Source organism: Ammospiza nelsoni, chromosome 1 (assembly GCF_027579445.1).
Source record: "Ammospiza nelsoni isolate bAmmNel1 chromosome 1, bAmmNel1.pri, whole genome shotgun sequence".
NCBI lineage: Eukaryota > Metazoa > Chordata > Aves > Passeriformes > Passerellidae > Ammospiza > Ammospiza nelsoni.
This window is the reverse complement of record NC_080633.1, coordinates 45,259,064-45,278,279: the sequence shown is the minus strand read 5'-3', so window position 1 is coordinate 45,278,279 and position 19,216 is coordinate 45,259,064. Positions and strand designations below refer to the sequence as shown.

Genomic DNA, 19,216 nt, shown 5'->3' with positions numbered 1-19,216 from the left:
AAAAGCTCATGAACAGTAACCCTGTGTCATGGAAGGGATACAATGGGCTGCAAACTCCTTCAACTGGAGGACAAGTTACCAATGACAAAGAAAGGCCCTTGAGCTCTTCTGTCTTAGAAGCCCTGAAATATATCCAAACCAGTTGTCTAAACTTTGTAGCAGTCTAAAATCAACTTCACAAAGACCCGAATTTTGAATAAATTTTTTAAAAGAAAGTTAAAATAAGCAGTAACATAGCCCAATGAAATTGTGACATGGCAACATCAAATAGACATTTTACATGTGACCTCTGAAAGCACAAAGGTCAGCAGAAATGCCCTAGAGAAGGTCCTTGCTTTAAGTTGTATTTATTCCACACGAGTGAGAACCAAAAAAAGAATCTTATTCGTACTAGAAATATTTACTTGTTTCATTTAGCCTGTCTACACTCTTCCAGCTGGGCAAAGCAGAGTGCTTGCGTTCCTTCTGCTTCCTGGACTGTCCCTTTTGCTGCCTCCCAAGGGCCTCGGCCACAGACGATGCAGGGTCTTGTCCTTTACTGGCCATATCTTCACTAGCCAGGGAGAATGCAGACTGAGACCTCTGTGGGATTAAAAATCAGAGAGTGAAATTTAAAAACAGAAGTAGTTAATTGTTCAACTATTTACCATAATTAGTATTCAGTTACCCATGGAAGTGTGGGATCTGCTAACATCACAAATGGGATTTAATGTATTCAAAAGAATTCAGCATTAAATTGCTTATTTATGTGCATTTCTGATGCTATGCAAAGAGGCAGGAAATCGCTTATACTACCATGGACCAGATGGAGAGAAATAATTAAGGTGAAGTTTTCGGGAATGTGCTTGGTGAGGACTGATATCGAACTGCTTTGACTCAAGTTAGCCAGAAAGGGATCCCATTGTGGTGAGACATGATGATCTATTGTTGGCTCAACAGGCCATCTGGTGTAACAATTTGCAGAAGTTAAAAATTGAAAAAAAAGCAAACAAACAGCCTGTTCCCCAGAAAGAGATATGTAACTCAACTGATTTTAATGCAGAATTCTGTTTGCTAGGACATACATACATAACACCCAATATGCTGAGCAGTTTTATTCTGTTTTACTAATGAAGTCAACTTAGTCTACAATTGCACATCTGTTTAGTTCTAGGAGGGTCACATTTCGAGGCATAACAAGATAAAATAGTGTTGTAATTGTTAATCAGCCTGACTGCTACTGAGGGGGAAGGGACCTGCCTTTGGTTCCACATAAATAGATCAGACATTTTAGTTTTGACCTAGGCACAGAGAAGTCAGTTACAGAAAACACATTTAAATTTGTCCCGTTTTGAAAAGCTTTTAGTCCTGTCAGTGTCCTGCTGATTTCAACAGAACTCACACTTGCATATCAAATCACAGATTTAGCTGGAGAGACAAGGCTCTCAGAGCTTGAGTCAAGTTGCCTTCCCAGCAGAGTCAGTAGAAGACCATATGTGCCAGGTTTTCAAGTGGCTCAGCTGCTTTGCACAGGCCAAGTTGGCACTCTCAAATCCTTGTACATTTTTAGTGATGTTCAAATCACAAATAATTAACTTAATCTGTTACTCTCAAAAGGGCAAGTCTTTGCCTGTATCAGAGATCTGCTTTGCACTGGTGCAGGTGAGGTAAAGGAGAACTTGCCTTTCAGCTATTTTCAAGTCCCTTAAATTTCCAGGACAGCATAAGCATTGCCTTGAAAGCCACACTTATACCACTTTCTGGCTGCACCTCCTCTCATCTGAAATGCTCCTCTGTGGGACCCATGTACCATGCCAGAAGATTTAATTAACTGCAAATCTTCCTGTATCCTTGGCGCAGCAGTAAAAGGAAACTCAATTAAGCACAGGGGTTTAGTTTGGCTTCTGAATTGATGAAGAAAAGCCAAAATTATTGCACTAGATATTTTTTATATTTTCTATAGCTACCACTTTGTTAATCTTGTCCATACAAAGACATAGGTCCTAATATGATGTATTGGACAAATTTAGTGATATAAACTATTCACAACAAGTTTAGTAATTTCACTATAGGGAATCTTTCAGGTGCATCACTTTTCCAAGTCAGTCATATTCAAGTGTGCATTTAGTCTGTTCCAAACCTTGAACTAGATCTTTCACTGATCAAGATCATCTGAATCCTTCTCAACCATGAAAAAGTAATAAAATAAAATAAAATAATTCAATGCAATGCATACAGGTACATAAATTGTTTCACTATAGGGAATTTGCTCATGAACTTTGATTTCATCCTGGCAGTATATGTGGACATTTTAAACAATTCTGCCACAAATTTGCCACCTGAACTCTGCTGAGTGTTAATTGTGCTGTCGTTCACTTCATTCATTGTACAGCTAGAACTACCAAACTTGCCACGCTTTCAATAAATTAGTTCTGGTGTCTGCTGCATCTTTTGAAATCTTTGTGTTAAAGTTGTTATATACTGGAAGCAGCAAGTCGTGGTGGCTGTCCATGAATATTCTCTCAGGACACATCTTTTTTCCATGTGCATATAGCAAACAAGAGAGATAAGAGATGCTGAAGACCCAGAAGAAGGAATAGCCTACAGTTCAATCAGTAGTATCTATTTTCCCTGATTACACAAAGAACTGGATCTTTAAGAAGAATAATACCAAGAAGAACTTTAGTCTGTAAAACGATAACAGACTCCAATAATGAGAGCTATCTTTATGTTTGACAGCTTTCCTGTTTTGTTTAAATGGCAGCTTCTTGTGTGCCTTCTCACTGTTTCATGAACATCGCAGCAAAGTGATGCCATCACAGTGATGGCAGCATCTGCTCTCTGCTCTCAACTCACCTAAGACCTGCCAGCAGCTTAACCCTGACAAGGCAGAACTTGGCAGAGGCTGCAAAACCTCCTGAAGTAGCTGGGCACTCCTGCTCCCAGGCTGATGCTTTCGCAGCAAAGCTGTGGCCAGCAGCACCTGAGCAATTTAAAGCCAGCTCAGGTGCATCCACACTATAGGGCAGATAAGCCCTCAGAGAAACTAGGAGAGACACAACAGCTTGAAGGATTTAAAAAGAAGAAGATGAACAGCCTGAAGGATGAAAGGAACTGAAAAACAAGGAAGCAGAGAAAAGAAAGTGGACACAGTCCCACGTGGTGTAGTAGCCTAGGATCTGAAATAATCAAACAAGCTTATCTAGCGAAAAGCTGATTTTTTAAAGTTGTGTGCTAAAACTTTTGGGTCGATCAGAGGAAGGTTGCTCTCCACAGTTTGCAAGGTCTCTGTGGAGCAGGAAATTGGTATTAGGCAGGAACTACTGCTAAGAAATTTTCCCAGGAAATCCAGTTGAAATACAGCAAGGAGTAAGGCTTGTGGTGCCTCCAAAGCTTAGCTTGAGGCTATCCTCATTAATTTTCTACACTTTGTCTGAATTTTTGATAAAATCTGTCTTGGACTGCTCTGCAAGATGTACTACCTCTTCTCACTGAGGATGGTTCAATGTCACAGAAGGCTCAAGGAGAGAAAAGTAATGGCATGATAAAATAGCTTGGCTGCACCCCTACATTTAGACCCTGAAAAAGGGAGACGTTGTTGAACTTGCACTCTTCACTACTACATTTGCAGGTCTCTGTAGATCTTGTATCTGGCAAGACTGAAATGATCAAGGAGTACCAATGTTCTGATAAGCTCCAATTCCAAAGAAGAATACATAAAAGTGGAGGATTAGGTTATTTCTTGTTCTGAAATTTAGTTTCATGTAGGGCTGGAGTGAGATAATAGAATTTTTTTACTCAGACAAGCAGGGGTGGAAAGAAAGCATAAACATTAATCTCTGAGCAGTGCAAATCACTGGTAGCACTGATAATGACACAAAAAAGGCGTGTCAATAGCCAAGCTTGGTGTAGGAACAGGACAGAAGCACATCCTGGCATGAGAACAATCCAGTCTAAATTGACTGTATTTTTCAGAGCACAAAAGCAAATGTTTGTGTACAAGTTAATCTCCAATCAATTAGTAGCCCGAGTCAGGACTCTATCTGAAATGCAAATGACCTCAAGACCTCTTTTTGTTGTTTTTGCAAATCAAGAGCAAACTAGAAAGATAGTTATTTGGTGAGAGGCAACACAGCAAAAGCCCTCATCCTGGCTGGCACACTTGCATCAACCTAAACTCAGCCAGCACCACTAACTCCCCAGCCCTGCAGCTGCAGCATGGGCTACATCCTCCTTCCCTGTGGGTGACTTCACTGCTGCACTGACCTGTGCAGGCAGCAGAAGCACACATTACTGTGCTGCATCACTGCTTCTCTTCTTCACAGAGGAAACAGGTCATCTGTAGAGCCACAGGAGATGTCTTTCCCTTGGGGGCATTTGTAAAGGAAGCAAAACACTGAAAATAAGGGAGCAAGCTTGAGAAGCCTGCCTGGGAGCTGATGGTCCATGTGGTTTCCCTGTGAATGGATGCACAGAGGTACTGGAGGTAAGGTTGGCTACCCTGATAGGCTCTTAGATCAGTTTGGTTTGGAACAAGGGATTTTTACTGACCAAATGAAGGAATCATGTCCCTCAAGCTTTATCAACTGCCTACATGCTTGGATTGCATCAAGATCTCAGGGCAGAAGAACTGAAAGTGTCCAAAAAAATACAGGAGTCTAGATACCATTTTCAAAATAAGGCAGGAATGTAGGAACTTTGGTTTTGATTTATAAAGATGTGAGATGTCAAGAAAGGAGCTAAAGATACTTGGTGCATTTCCTAGCCAGAAGTTCTGCTTCCTCAGCAAACAAAAACCCCAAGTCATCCACCAAGTGCTATTTTAGGTGTATTTATGTGTTATAAATGTCAAGGCTGCCCTGTACGTTTGCAGTTGGACGCCGCTGGTTTCTGCAGCAAACTGGTGCATCAGCAGATGGCACTGCAGCCCCGCAGATCATTTGCTGTGCTCTGCACACACCCCTCAGAGGCAGGTGCTGCACGCTGGAGTGCTGGGCAGTGCAGCACAGCTCACAAAATACAGCTGGGGTATTGACATGCACTTCTAGACACTTGAGTTAGATGAGTTCCCCACCAAATCCTGCCTAGTGGCACCTCCTGTGACATATTTGTTTCAATTACAGACACATTACTATCCTTTATTTTTTTTTAAATTCCTCTTCATGGATTTCTGTTGCATAGTTTATAATGTTTGGATGGAGAGAACTCTCATTTTTCACTAAACTAGAACTAAAAGGAATCATTCATTGATGGTATTCAATAAAAAAACATTAAAAAGACAAAGTAGTTTGTGAAGATTAAAGAAGGAAGGAGTGAATAAAAATAATCCCATCTTCCATTACTTAATAAATATAAATATTCCATTTTCTATCAGTAACAATTTACGAGCTCACTCTTCTGAACACAGAATAAATAAAAGCAAAACAAGTAACCAAAAGCAAGAACAACTTTATAAACCATTATAAAGAATATTGAGTCTAATGTTGATAATCTATAGATTCTTTACCTTGAAACACTGCCTTATATGTATGCATTTTGTTTAGAGAGACAACATGAAGATTTTGCAATAAAAGATGAAGAAGTTTGGGTTTTCACCAAAAGATGAAAAAGAATTCCTCTTTCCCCTAAAGAAAAGCCAAAATGGTAATTCAAAAGAGGCCACAAAACCATCTGATGGGACTTTAGAACTGGATCATGCATGTTTTTCCCCCACTTCCCTCTAATTTCACCTTGTTTCCACTCTTACATTCCACTCTTCATTCTGATAGAACTAGTGAAACAGTAATTTATTCTGCAATTATTTGGAATAGGTCAAGGACGCTCCCAAGTTCAGGAGGGACTGGGAACCCCGGGTGCCACAGGGCAGCTGCAGGGTCACCACAGTAGGAGCCCCTGCAGGCACAGGGACCTCAACACCCATGCTGAGGGCAGGTTCCTCTGGATTTGGGCAAAACTCTGAATCCTGTGCTGGGCAAGCTCTGACCTGAGTGGCAGCCGCTAAGTTGGGCTTTGAGGACTACCTTGTTTATTAAGGGAATCAACCTAGAACTGATACATAAACTCAGATGACTTAAATGCAACCTTATTGATCCCCTCTGCTCCCTTGCAAATTCTGCAGCTATGCCTGCCAGTGGTGCAGCAAATCCCCTTCTCAGCTGTGCTCTGTGAATGCAATCAATGCACAGACAGAACCAGTAGGTCTGGTAGCAAATACAGTAGCAATCCCTAAGCATTAACAGCTTATGCATCCTTTGGTAAGAAAACTCCCACACCAGGAAGGAGACAGTATGAGCTTGCAAATGATGCCACTCTGCCACAGCCTATTTATCCTGGAAGTGATTTTTGCTCTGCTCAAATGTATGCAGTCAGGACATCTAGCAGTGGGAGTGAAATACCAAGGGTTGTGAGCATCTGTTCCTTAGTTAATCTTGTATGTGGAAAAGGATCTGCTAACAACTTTCTAAAAAAGGGCAAGAACAGGCAGATTTTCACACTCAATTGAAAGAAAATTCCCTCCTAACCACCCCTTATGGATATCCCATCCATGGGGCAAGCCCTTGAACAGCAGGTTGGGAGAAAACAAAGATGACTGGTCCCTCTCCTGCAAAAGGCTTAGAACATATGTCCTTCAAGGGTCTGCCCAAGCTGGCTTTTTGTTCACTACTGACAGACATATTCTGGTTGCAAATGATTGTTTCCATTCTTCTACTGGGCTCTTAGACATCTGATTCCCTTAAAAGCATTGCTCCTTTAAAAATACTTCAAAAATAATGATTAGCTTATCAGGAATGGGTCTGTCAGAGGACGAATGCACAGCTGTGTGGTAATATGTAGAGCCACATTTGGGTGCACATTTATTTTGGGTCAGTTCAGATTAGCTGACCTTGATTAACCAGATGGAGAGGAGGGTTGTAAGGGAGAGAGACAAGAGGTTATTCCTCAACAAATGCTGGTAGGCATGCCAGTAGCTCTACACCATCACCCATAGCATAAAAAAAAAGGAAAAAAAAGCTTGCCCACATGTGAAAGTGCTACTGCTTTGTTTGCAAGGAATTTGTAAGCTAGCAATAATGGATATTTCATATTGATCTCAGAATATGAGTATAAACATCCCTTTATTGTACTTATGAGGTTAACAATTTAGGGAAATGCTAGGAGCATAAAATACCATAGTTTGATCAATGTAATGAATTTATGTGAGCAAGTCTATAGAAGTTTGTGGAACAGAGGTTACATATACCAATGCAACTGTAATCCATGCAATGCCTTTACAAGGTACTCTTATTCATTTAGCCATTACTGCTCCTCACATGTTCCCCCAGAGCCCATTCTTTTTCCCTTCTCCCACACTTTGAATGTTGTATGACATGTCCTGAAAAAACTTAAACAAATGAAACTAAGAACAGGGAAAAGACTTCCCAGTTTGAAGACACTGAGAGCTCAGTTAGGATCCAGTGGTGACAGTATTGCCATTTTACTTGCAGAAGAGAAACAGGAACAGCAAAAGCCAGATCCCTGCTTCTGGTGCAGGACAGGAGGATTTTGCTTTGCTACTAGCACATCTCTCAGGAAGAGTGCTTGTATATAAGAGGGTAGGGGGAGGAGGTGAGTTAGCACCCATGTTTCAGGTCTAACTGCAGCCTTACACATAAACACACCTCTTTTTCAAGTGAATACTCTTCACTAAACACATTATTCTTTTTTTATCCATCTCTAGGTGTCTCAGTTCCCTGCACAGCCTTTCATGTCCTGTTCTGACCCTCATCTACAAAGCTGCGCTGAGCACAGCACTCGCCCATCAGAGAGAATCATTGTATGCCCTACTCAACACCAGAGGAAGCCTCAAGTGTTCTGAGTTTATTTACTTCTTCCTCTGGCAATATACACCCTGATTTAATTTAAAAACAAAGTAAGGTTTGTCAGGCAGCCCAGCTCTGAGCATCACAGGTTTTAAGTTAGACCTGAAAATTCTGCAAAACCCAGGAATGTATTATGATAGCATCTTTAAAACAAAATGAAGCTGAAAGAACAAAATATGAGCTTAATTATTTGGAAAATTACATTATACAATTACCACCCTTCTCTGTCCTTTCTCCTATTCCCTTGCATGCCTTAAAACCTATCTTGGCTGGCTGACAGTAAGTGCAATGCAGCTGAATGTAGGCCTGCATGGGCTCGATCATGTAGCTAGCATCCAAAACTGTCTTGGAAGTTTGTCATTGGATGGATAGTACTGTGAAACCAAAAATCAGTAATGTTATCCTAGAGACACATCTCAAGACGAATTACAAACTCAAACTACACAGACAACTTTAAAAGACAACAATGCTGTAGTGTTTAGCCTTGCACTGATTATTTAGCCACCTGAGCCTTGAAATCGGGCACTAGTTGCTGAGTCAGAATCAGAGACTAGTTGCATCCTATCCTTCTGCAGCATTGGAAGGAGGGAAATCAACCAGATTACCATGGACAGAGCCTTCTTAATCTGAAATCCGGATTGTTTTTCCACCGAGATTACAATGTCACAGTGTCACCTGTGGAGTCAGCAGATGCCAGTATAATCATTTACCTGGAAAGTATTTAGAGAAAGCTGGATCTTCAAATAATAAATATTAATGAAAACGACACATTAATTTTAGAACACCAAATGCTTTTCCATCTCAAAATGCACTATTCTTTCCCATTCTGTGCAAAGATGGCACTGCATTTGGCTTCTTTCAAAGGAAACAATACAGCAAATAACCCACTGGGATCCAGCTGATGGACTTCTGGATAAATGCACACCTGCCTCACTGGAAGTAGGTCCCAGGAATACACGCCATGCAACCTTCTGATGCCAGCTCCTGTATAAAAGTTAAAAGCTCCACCTTCCCTCTGACATGACACATTTATTTATTAGACATAAATATGATGTTTCTGATGCAGTCATTGACAGGTAGGAACTGATGCCAGCTGGTATCTACAGTGCTATGCCTCACACATCTGAAATCCCTCTCCCACTATGCTGCATGACTGCTAAACAGAATTCCTCCTCAAAAAGGTTTCCTTCAAGCACTTTTGTTTGTGAGAAACCTTAAAAGGTACAGAGCACCTGCAAAACCTCTGGAGATTTCCAAAGCAGTGCTAAACCTCAAGTTTGTGGAAACTTCCTTTTCTTTAAAACAAATCAAATGGAGGAAAAAAAAAAGGAAGAAAAAATAAACAACTTGCAATACACTGTGGACCTTAAAATTAGCTTAACCAGTATACTTCTGCTTCCCCTGAGATGCATCATAATGTGTATTTAATGAAATCCTCCTTCTCCCTATATCCCTAGCTGTTTTATATACTATAAATTATGGATGAGCTTTTGTTTATATATGCAATCTTTATGCTGTAAAATAAAGACCACTAATACAGCACTTAAAACACACCAGGGTGCCTTCACTCCATCAATGTTTAAATGGGATACAATTTGCCAGCTGGTCGTTTGCTCTCTGGCTGGCAGTGATGTATGGCAGGCGAACTGGACTGAGAGAACAGAGGAGCATCCACCCATTGCTCTGCATTCCTCCTATCCCAACACTGCACAGCCTTTGCTTATTGGTAATGAGAAACAGATGGTGCCATCCATATCTTTTTATGAGATGAGGAAATAAAATATTCAGCCTTGTTTCACTATTTTTAGCCTGGGTGAAGTTTCTCAAAGAAATCTAAGATGGAAAAAAAAGAAGAGAATGTCTATAGCTACTAGCACACCACAGTACTGCAGTTAAACAATCAATACTCTAGTTTGGAAGGGGAAAGTGAGGAATTTTTACTTATTTAATCACATTTTCAAAGCAAGTGGTTTTGGATGAGCAGGGAGATAATGCAGGGCTTCCTGAGACCACTGGAAGTTTCTGGCTGATATGGATGAGCTGTACACAAATGGCTGTGATAAAAAGAAAAATTTCCTGGCAGGTGAAACCACAAGGTGATATCTGTGATTATTACAGCACCCCCTGACTCTGTAAGAAGTGACTTTGGTAATAAAAAGCAATGCAACAATAAACATGGTTTTCTAAAGGCCAGTGGTACAGCATACAATTGTCATGTATTTTATCTTATTATTTTCATTGCACTAGCAAAACCACATATATTATCTTCTGCACAGAAGACAAAAAAAGTTCCTCTAAGATAAATTTTCAGTATTAAATTATGAAATTCTAACTGCCTTAAGATTTGCTATCCTTACCTCCCTTTCCCCGGCATGTCTTTCTGTTAATCATGTTTCTTCTTTCCTTTGATTTAATCTATCCTGCCTTTGCTAATTTGTTAGCCTGTATACCAAAGAAATACTCAAACAGGGGAAGTTTTAGTTAAATAACCTTTACTGGGAAACACATTCATGTACGTAACTGTCACAGTAATCGTCTCCTTGGATAGCTTTGATAGAAAAAAAATGAAAACTTGTTTTTCTTCTTCCTTCCCTTTGGATTGTTGTGGCTACCGTGTCTGTCCACAAAAACCTTGGTTACACTAGGAACACCTGTGCTAATTAATCTGTTGCAGGAGACCCCTTGTTAGCTGTGTACTAATATTAAAAAGTTTTTATCATTACAGGCAGATCTCTGCCTAATCTAAGTCATCACACACAGATCAATATTAGGATGTATATAAGAAATCAAGAGTTTGGGGTTTTTTGTCACTTAATGTCATCAGTTAAGAACTAAGAAAACTTCACTTATTGTAGTGGAATCCAAGACTTGCTGTTACAGACTTGGACTCAAGAGTTTCTGGGAGGCAGTAAGAAGCTTTGCCTAGAATGGGCATAGGGCTTCTCTGCCAGCTTCTGTAGAAGCTAGGTTTTGTTATGGTAAGAAAAAAAAATTGCAATTCTTTTGGTAGAAAAGATAACTTTGTCACACAATATACAGAAGAGAAAGTGGTGTGGTTTAGTCTTGCAAATCTACTGACAGATGCAGCTTCCCATTTGTCGCTGAATGAAAACAAAGTGGAATGGAAAGCAACCTCAGAAAAGGAATTTGAGTTGTTTCAGCACTGTTGGTGAGAATCAAGCAGGCTCTAAGTGCTCTACATTCACTCTGCACAAATTGCCTTTCAGTAGACTTTCCAGTGACTTTAATTGTGCTATCTAACAGCCTAACACGAGTGCAACTATCTTAGCTATGGGAGTGACAGGATGATACTTCCTTTATAAGGGTGTCTGGTCATACTAATAAAAATCTCCTCTATCCAGAGCAAAGCTAAAATAAACATATACACACTTCAAAGGAGAAAAGAAGAAGATAACATAACCCTAGCAAAGCAAAAGGCAGAAACTAAATTTATGGGAGAGATGAAACAAGTTACAGCAGATGGCCAAATTCATTCGTGTTCCTTAAAACACTCTGGGAAGACAGTTGGAACAAATGGTGAAAAATGTGGCAAAAGACCCTGTACAAAGAGGTGGAGTGTCCTTATAAAATACTGTACACGTCTGGATCTCTAGTACTGACTGATGGCTAGAGAGGTTTTGAAGTTGTTTGCACTTTAGCGCGACATTTCTGCTTTTCTGGTATTTTTCACAAAGTCTACTACTACTCAGACTGATGAACCTCCCTCTGGCAAAAAAATCAGGAATAAATTGTTACTTCAGAAGAGAATTTCAAAATGTGTTGAGTTCAAAGTTAACTTTTCAAATGCAGAACAGCTTCTGTTATAATGACTGAGGGTTTGAACAGCGTATTTCTGAGTCTTGTCCTTAAGAAAGAAAACTCATTTGAGTCAGACACAAAATTAACTCTCTCTCTCCTGGCCTTTATATTCCACAAACAACTTGTCTAGGAGGGACAGAGCAAAGCACTTGAATTGTGCTCACCTTAACTTATGATCACTTATTAACAGTGGGACATTACAGGCAGTATCCCTTCATTTTGCAAACAGTCAGAAGACTAGGATGCAAGTCTGTATCTCAGCAACTCTGGCCCAGAGTCAATATTCTGGCATAGATCTGTTCTCACTGGGAGTGTAAGTGAGCAAACTTAGCTGAGAACCAGGACATAGCCCACGTTCAGTTCTGGTGGTTCTGCCTAGGGGGGGAGAGGTGGTTACTGGAACAGCAGCAGGACACTTGGGAGCAGCAGCTTAAACCATAGTGTCAAAATGCACTGGAACTAACTCATCTGTCACTGTCTTCCCTCTCTGATTGCCAAAGTGCTTGTCCAAGCCTACAGCTTATTTTCACTGCTTTTTACTTGCTGCTCCTTTAAAACTGTTACTAATGCAGCTTGTCAAGTTTTCTTCAGCTTTATAGCAGGAGATAAAGACACTGTGCTGAGAAATAAGTGGAAGGAGGAAACACTCTTTAGTGTAAGACATAAATGGTGTTCTGCAGCTGAGTTTCCTTTTTTGTTGCTGGTGGGGGCTGTTTTCTGTAAGATGGCTAAGGAAAAAAAGAAACATTACAGAAACCTAACTTTATACAAAAGGAAACATAACAGTCAGCGAAGACTTACATAAAAGTGAGCAGAAAAACTGTTTTGAGGAATAAACACTGAAGCATTGAGTCGTGTTAGCGTTCAAATCAAGCAGTGAGACTGCTCATATCACAAACTTACTCCTCCCCAGCACAGTCACCAAAACAACACAATGTCTGTCATGTACCTCCATGGCCCATGGGGTGTTAGGAGAGCATGCAACTGAGTGACAGCTTGTCCAGACACAGAATTAATGCTTGTTCTCTGCAAGTCTCTACGTACCATTCCAGGCAGCAAGTATACTTATCCATGACTGCAATCTTCTGGCTTTGTGCCCCAGAAAGCAGGGATAGCTGTGCAGTAGCACTCACCCACAAGGTGTAGGAGCCCCTGCGGCTCCCTGGGAATGTCAGCATGCTCTGGTCCGAGACGGCGCCAGACGCCAGGCCGCTGCTCCGCGACGGCGGCCATTCCAAGTCGGCCTCGGCCTGCTCGGGTTTGCTCTTCTGCTTCTTTATAATCTGCAGGGTAGGGGAGAAACGGGGTGGGAGGGGACAGAAAAATGCTGCTGGGGAAATACTGTCTGAGCCATAAAGGGAAGATCTAAATGAACCCCATCTTAAGGAAAGCTCCCCAGGAAAAGCATTTGACTTTTTCTCTGCTCTAGCTCCAGCTCATGCAATTACTTCTCATCTGAAGTCCTACCGCTTGCAAGCACATAAGCAGCGATGCAATATATAACAGTGCCTGTAGGAATACCAGAGGTGAATTACATAAACATAGAAACCTGTTGCTACAGTAACACTTTAGCAGCATTGAAGTGTCAAGTATTTTCTCAGACAAGACTTTTTGCCAAGAAACACAAAATACAGATATGAGGGGAATTTCAAAGGCTCCCATGACACGCAGACACGTTCTAGTGAGAACAAAGAGGTCTAAGGTCTCTAGACACTATTTTTATTTTTGAAAATCTACACCGTCTTAAGACAGAGAGAGTTCATGTCTCCCTACACTGACAGATTATATCCTGCTACACTTCGTTTCCACAACTGAAATACAGCTACAGAACATTATTCTATGGCATAAAAGATCTTGTTAGGCAGCTCTTGACAAAAACTAGCAATTCAAGCTTGGCTGAGAGAGGCTCTGGACTATGAAACACTCGATAAACAGACTTACTTGATAGTCTAACGTCACCCTTAAAAAGAAGACAGATTATTTTCCAGTGAGCTGCTGCTCTTCTGGCTTTTCTTGACAGCATTATAAACAACATGTTCCTCTTCTAGTGTGTGATCCATACACTGTTAAATGCCACAGTCTATACAGAGATGTGGCACCTAGCTTACTTCTCATGGAAGGAGACCAACTTAGCAGAGTTGTTACTTCCCTGATAACAGGACCTTAACAGTGCTCTGTTCATGCTCATCTTGCCTTACTCCGAACTGTCCAGACAAACTCAGGGGGTATTTTTTTCCCACTAGCCCTCCACTTTCATTCTGCCAACCATGAGCTTTGCAGGGAGAAGAATGAGCTTTACTTTAAAAGCCACAAAATTCAGACATGCCAAGGGTTATGTGATTTTTGAGCTTCTCTTGCACAGCATCATTAAGAGAATTCAGTGTTAATGATTAATGCTGTTTTCTTTGAACATGTTGCAAGGTTCAGTAGACGGTATGGTCAGGTCACTGGCAAATATATCACAGGTCACAGGTCACTATATCTTTTAGGAAGTGATGTATACGGTCCAGAGCCATACCTCTTGACATTAGAAAACTTTGTGCCTGTGGGGAAGTGAAATACAGATGTAAAATTCCATCAAGCAAGGAACTTCGCTGCAAGAAAGGGCATCACTCAGGGAGTGGTACCTCTCAGCTTTGAATATGTAGGACATCAGGTTAGGTACTGGATTGATCTTACTTATAAACTGATGTCTGTCAGACATAGCTGATGAAGCCAACACTGTCATAGTTCATTTACTTTACTTTCTACTTTGGTGTCATTTTTTTTGTTGTTAGCAGCGTTTCAGGTCTAAAACATTGTGTTTTGGCCATTAAACATAAGGGGAAAAAGTATGCCATACCTTCTGCACAATGGTTGTGGCCAGCTCTTCTATGAGGTCCTCCTTGTGCTCCTGCAAGTAACAAGCTTCATTCTGCTTGTCCTGCATGAAAACGGATATCTGTATTTACTAAAATCCCATAAAAACAGTCTTCCCACAGAAAACGTATAGACTGGGAAATGGGTAATATGCCCTACTGGCACTGTGGGAAAAAATGACAGGCATGTCAAAAAGTGTATGTCACCTTCTGGAATGCAATGTGCGTCTTGGATACCAGTTCATAAAATCCATGCCCAGCTCCTTAGGTATGAGACAGTCACTACTTCAAAAGCGGTTTTCCTTTATACCATTACCCAAATTAAAAGAAACATGATTGTCCTATTTAAATTAATACTTTTGTTTTTTAAAGTGTTACCAGGCTGTCACTGTAGGTCTCTGCCTTAGAAATAGCTTCTTCCACTGCTTCCTCTGCAACACGTAAGGCCACAGCAAGGGTATCCATCATGCTGTGTCCTAGATGAAGAATAAGATAAAATACCATGTTCTTTATATATGTACATTTTGCATAATGAGCTCCAAAATTCAGACTCATATTCTGGACACATATTCCAGTCTTAAATTGTTCATGAAAAAGTTATTTCCTCAATCCATAAATATGCACAGTGAAATAAAAAAGACAGAGAAATTTGTTGCAATCTCTAAGTTTCTGTCTAAATGTAAATCTTAGATACAATAAAACATTATATATTTCATGTTGCTTATTTTAGACTGCAGCAAAATAATTTGGAGGAAATAATTGAAAGAAGATTTGTGAAGTTCCTTTAAGCAGGAACAACAAAATTTAGGAAAGAGAATGAAAAAAATATATGAGCACAGGAAAGGAAATGGGAGGGAAGTAACAAAACCTGATCATTAAGAAAATCACACTAGAATAGGCATGTAGTAAGTGTAATGCTGATGCAAGATGTCCCAGCATGGTACACAAGAGTCTTGCTGAATGATTCTGACAAAACATTGTTGGACCTGTGGGCAAGACTTCCCAGCACTCTAAGCTACTTGCCCAGTAATTCAAAGTGTAAGGACTACTTTTCAACCAAATGAGATTTTAGCAGCATACCTTCTGTCTGTTGGTAGAAGGTAGAGTCACTGCCACAAATGCTTCCTTCATTCTCAAAGCTGCCTTCATACAGACTTCCTTCTGCTAAAAAGGACAGAATCATGTGTTACTATAAGAAGCACCCATTAATAACCACGGCATTATTAGATTAGAATATTCACTCAAGATATGGTGGCACTGCACACAATGGGGGATAACTGGAAAATTCCTCCTAGCTGTAGCTGTTGGATAAATCATGACTGCAGCAGCTTTTGTACAAAACATGACTGCTTTCATCTCAAAGACTTCTCATTCATTTTGAATAGAAAAAACTATTACTACAGTAAAAAAGAAGCTACCAGGCATAAAACTTACATGGCAGAAGTTAAGTACAGGGAATTTGACTTTACTATGGCATTTGGTGTAGAAATAGATTCTACATTTTAAAGGGCAATGCTGTATAAATAAAGCAAAACCCAGACACCTATACTAGTATTTATCTTCAAAGGGAACAAAAGGTTTACTTAACAGTCACAGGGATAGCAGAAGAAAGTTAGCAATGACATTTAGACTCAAAGGCCTTCCTTAGAAAGGTCTCACCGAGAGTGCACATGCCACTGCAACTCATCATTGCATCGTTCACACTTCCATTCAAGCACTGAGACTATGGCTAAAAAAAGGCAATACATCTTATAAAAGTTGGGGAGCATCCCTGGCCACAGTTTTTACTTTCATTGTCCCACTTGTGCCCTAACTGAAACAAGATTTGCTTGTCCTCACACAGATTTGTTCTCAGTTGTTAAGGAATCTTCTCAAGAAATGCAAATTTTTTACCCAAAAAGGAAAAACAGTATTAAATCACAATTTAATAACTAGGTTGCTTGTTCCTAAAAGCTTTTATGTCAGTTTTCATAATAAACACCTAAAATTTCCACTCAGGACTCGAGAGTCTACTTACCATCCTATACTTACCATAAAAAGACAAAGGAAGGACTACGGAAAAGTAACAGTCTCTTTACAATTTTTTAAAAGATTTACAAGAATAAATTATCTGGTTCAATAAATCCAGTGAAATGCCAAATAATCAGCTAGCTGTGTTCTAAGTAACTTGCTGAATTTACCAGTATGACAGCAAGCTTCACTTCTTCAAACCCATTTTCTGACTCCAATCACTCTTCTTGTGGGGTGGGGCATTAGAAGAGCATAGCTAGGAGTGAGTCGTGTCATCACTCAAAAAGTTGTTGCCAATACTTTATCAGTATCTTTTACCTATTTACAAACATCAATACAAAAATAAAACGTGGCCAGTTTCAGATCCTTAAATATGCAAAACTCTAAGTAAGGAAATGTCAATTTTGGTCAACTTGGATACTGAATGTATCTCATGTTAATCAAATTTTGCCTCCAACACTGCAGGAATATGTCTATGGTGAAATGTTGAATGCAAAATTATTTCATCATTCTTTGACTACTCAGAACTGAAAAATGTGGGGACACAAGCTAGAATATAAACTGCAATTTACTTTATAGACAGTTCTTCTCTATCAGTGACATAATTAAGATTAAACATTGTCTGAATTCTTAAACAGCTCTCTAGACACTTCATCCTTTTCTCTCTCCACTGAGGTATTTCTTTCACAAACAAGAAAATTGTGTTTAAAAATCTCTCTTGAAATAATCTCAGAATTTCCATTGTCTCAGCTTCTGTGTTAGAGCAGATAAGAATAAATCTTATAAGAAATCAACAAAACTATTCTTACCTATTGTATCAGGACAAAGTCCACTCTCTAGTCTATGCTTCTTGTACAAGTTCTTCAGGACCTTGGCACTTCCAAAACACTTAAAGCGGCTTTTAACATTATTATAGTACCAATCCAGAGACTGGGTCCTTAGGAGCCTAAAACAGAAAAATAAACTACATATTTGGAATGATTCTACAACAAATAAATGTGGGAAAAATATTTTAGGCCTCAGATCACAAACCTTTTAATTCCTGGATACTTTCTTTATTGTTTGTACTTTGCAAGTATCTGGTATGCTACAGCAAGGAAAAAAACCATTTACTTATGGTTAAGCTGTAAGTAAATACCTTTTTCACATTACTCAAGGATTTATTTGGTTTTGGTACTATCAGAGGAGGTTGTCTCCCCTTTTACATTATAATGCTTACACTACAACCTCTTATAAAATACAAACAAGCCTTGAAACAGCACAGGGCTTAAAAATAGCCTTCAATTACAGAGATTTATAGATAACATAAGAACACAAGCCCATCAATGTGCCACAAAACCCATCCATTTACATAAAAATACATCACTGCTTTTATCTGGGTAAAACAATTAGCAGACAAGGCCTAACAGAGGACCTCAGAGCAGAATGAGCTGAAGTTTGCCTTCTCACTTTCCACAGGAATCGACACTGACAAAAGTAATTCATCTTAACAGACCTGTCCCCAGAGCTCAGACTCTTTAAAAAGCCACGAGATACTGGCAAGCCCTGTATTGTTTCCAGTGTGGCATGTGGCAACTTGCTCCACCTGTACCTTCAGCAGTGCAGGGAGAGAACCTGTGCCACATTCCCAAGCAAAAACAGCTTCAGGGTGACGGCAGGGAAATCCACTGCAGACCTGTACATTTCCCACTGAGGATGTCACTGGGGGGAATCCTAGGGTTCTATCTATAAATTAAAGCTGATTTATTCTTAACAGCAGATTTAGGAGAACAAAAGGCTAAAGTCAGTGCCCAGTGTCAATATATGAACTCCTAAAGAAATTGTGTCACCACCAGGAGGGCCAGATTCTCAGCATTTCCAGACTTCAACATATATAGATGATTTAACCCGATTTTTTAAACCTAGAGCCATGCTGAAAAACAAAATAAAATTACAGTCTCACTGTCACCTTACATTTTCCTTCAGGGACTCTGAACTTTTCTTTGTAAAGTGCAAGGCAAGAGACAATGAACAACTTTTGTTTTGTCACCTACTGACAGACTAGAAATGTAGTTCTTAATCAGCACCACCAAACCTCAGGAGATTCTCAGTAACCAAAAAACAAACAAACATGCTGAGCGTGGGGGTTCAACTACATGTTTCCAGTCTGAATTCAGACTTTTATGATAAAAATGAATATCCACTTCATGAAAATCAAAACATCATGATATAGTCCACTTGCCTGTCATCACCAGAAAGTGCTTAGTAACAAACACCAGCAGTGGGAAATTAAAAATAAAAATCACTGAAGCCTATCATATTCAAACTGTGAACCCTTAAAGTTTCATTAGCTGCTCTACAGAAGACAACTGAAGAAAAAGCTCATAATGGAACAGAAGGCTATTTTTTCTGCATTCTGTCTCAGCAATTAGATGCAGGAGAGATGTTTACAGATAATATAAGAATATTAGCCCTCTAACATCTATTTGCACAGTAATATCCCAAGCCTAACTATGGTTCCCAGGAGGTTGATTAGTTCCAATATTCACCACTGTACAAATATTACTAACATGTTACATGGGCAAAAATCTTTTGTTGGGTGGTTTTTTTTTTTTGAAAACCTCCTTACATGTGGTGCAGAAACTACTCTGATGAAACAAAGTATCCAGAGCACAAACAATGGGAAGGATGCCTTGGTCTCTCTGTGAAGTA

At 39.8% G+C, this 19,216-nt stretch overlaps 1 protein-coding gene across 3 annotated transcripts in view; it reads right to left on the bottom strand.

Annotated features, from left to right (window-relative positions):
- Positions 1 to 19,216, bottom strand: part of MYRIP (myosin VIIA and Rab interacting protein) — a 209,022-nt gene that overhangs the window by 37,039 nt on the left and 152,767 nt on the right. For all 3 annotated transcript variants that reach the window (XM_059482118.1, XM_059482136.1, XM_059482127.1), the window contains exons 4-9: positions 17,335 to 17,471; positions 15,596 to 15,679; positions 14,894 to 14,991; positions 14,500 to 14,580; positions 12,791 to 12,940; positions 405 to 582 (exon numbers count right to left, since the gene is read on the bottom strand). In XM_059482118.1, the coding sequence (XP_059338101.1) occupies positions 405 to 582; positions 12,791 to 12,940; positions 14,500 to 14,580; positions 14,894 to 14,991; positions 15,596 to 15,679; positions 17,335 to 17,471 (728 nt within the window). The remainder of the gene's footprint in view (positions 1 to 404; positions 583 to 12,790; positions 12,941 to 14,499; positions 14,581 to 14,893; positions 14,992 to 15,595; positions 15,680 to 17,334; positions 17,472 to 19,216) is intronic.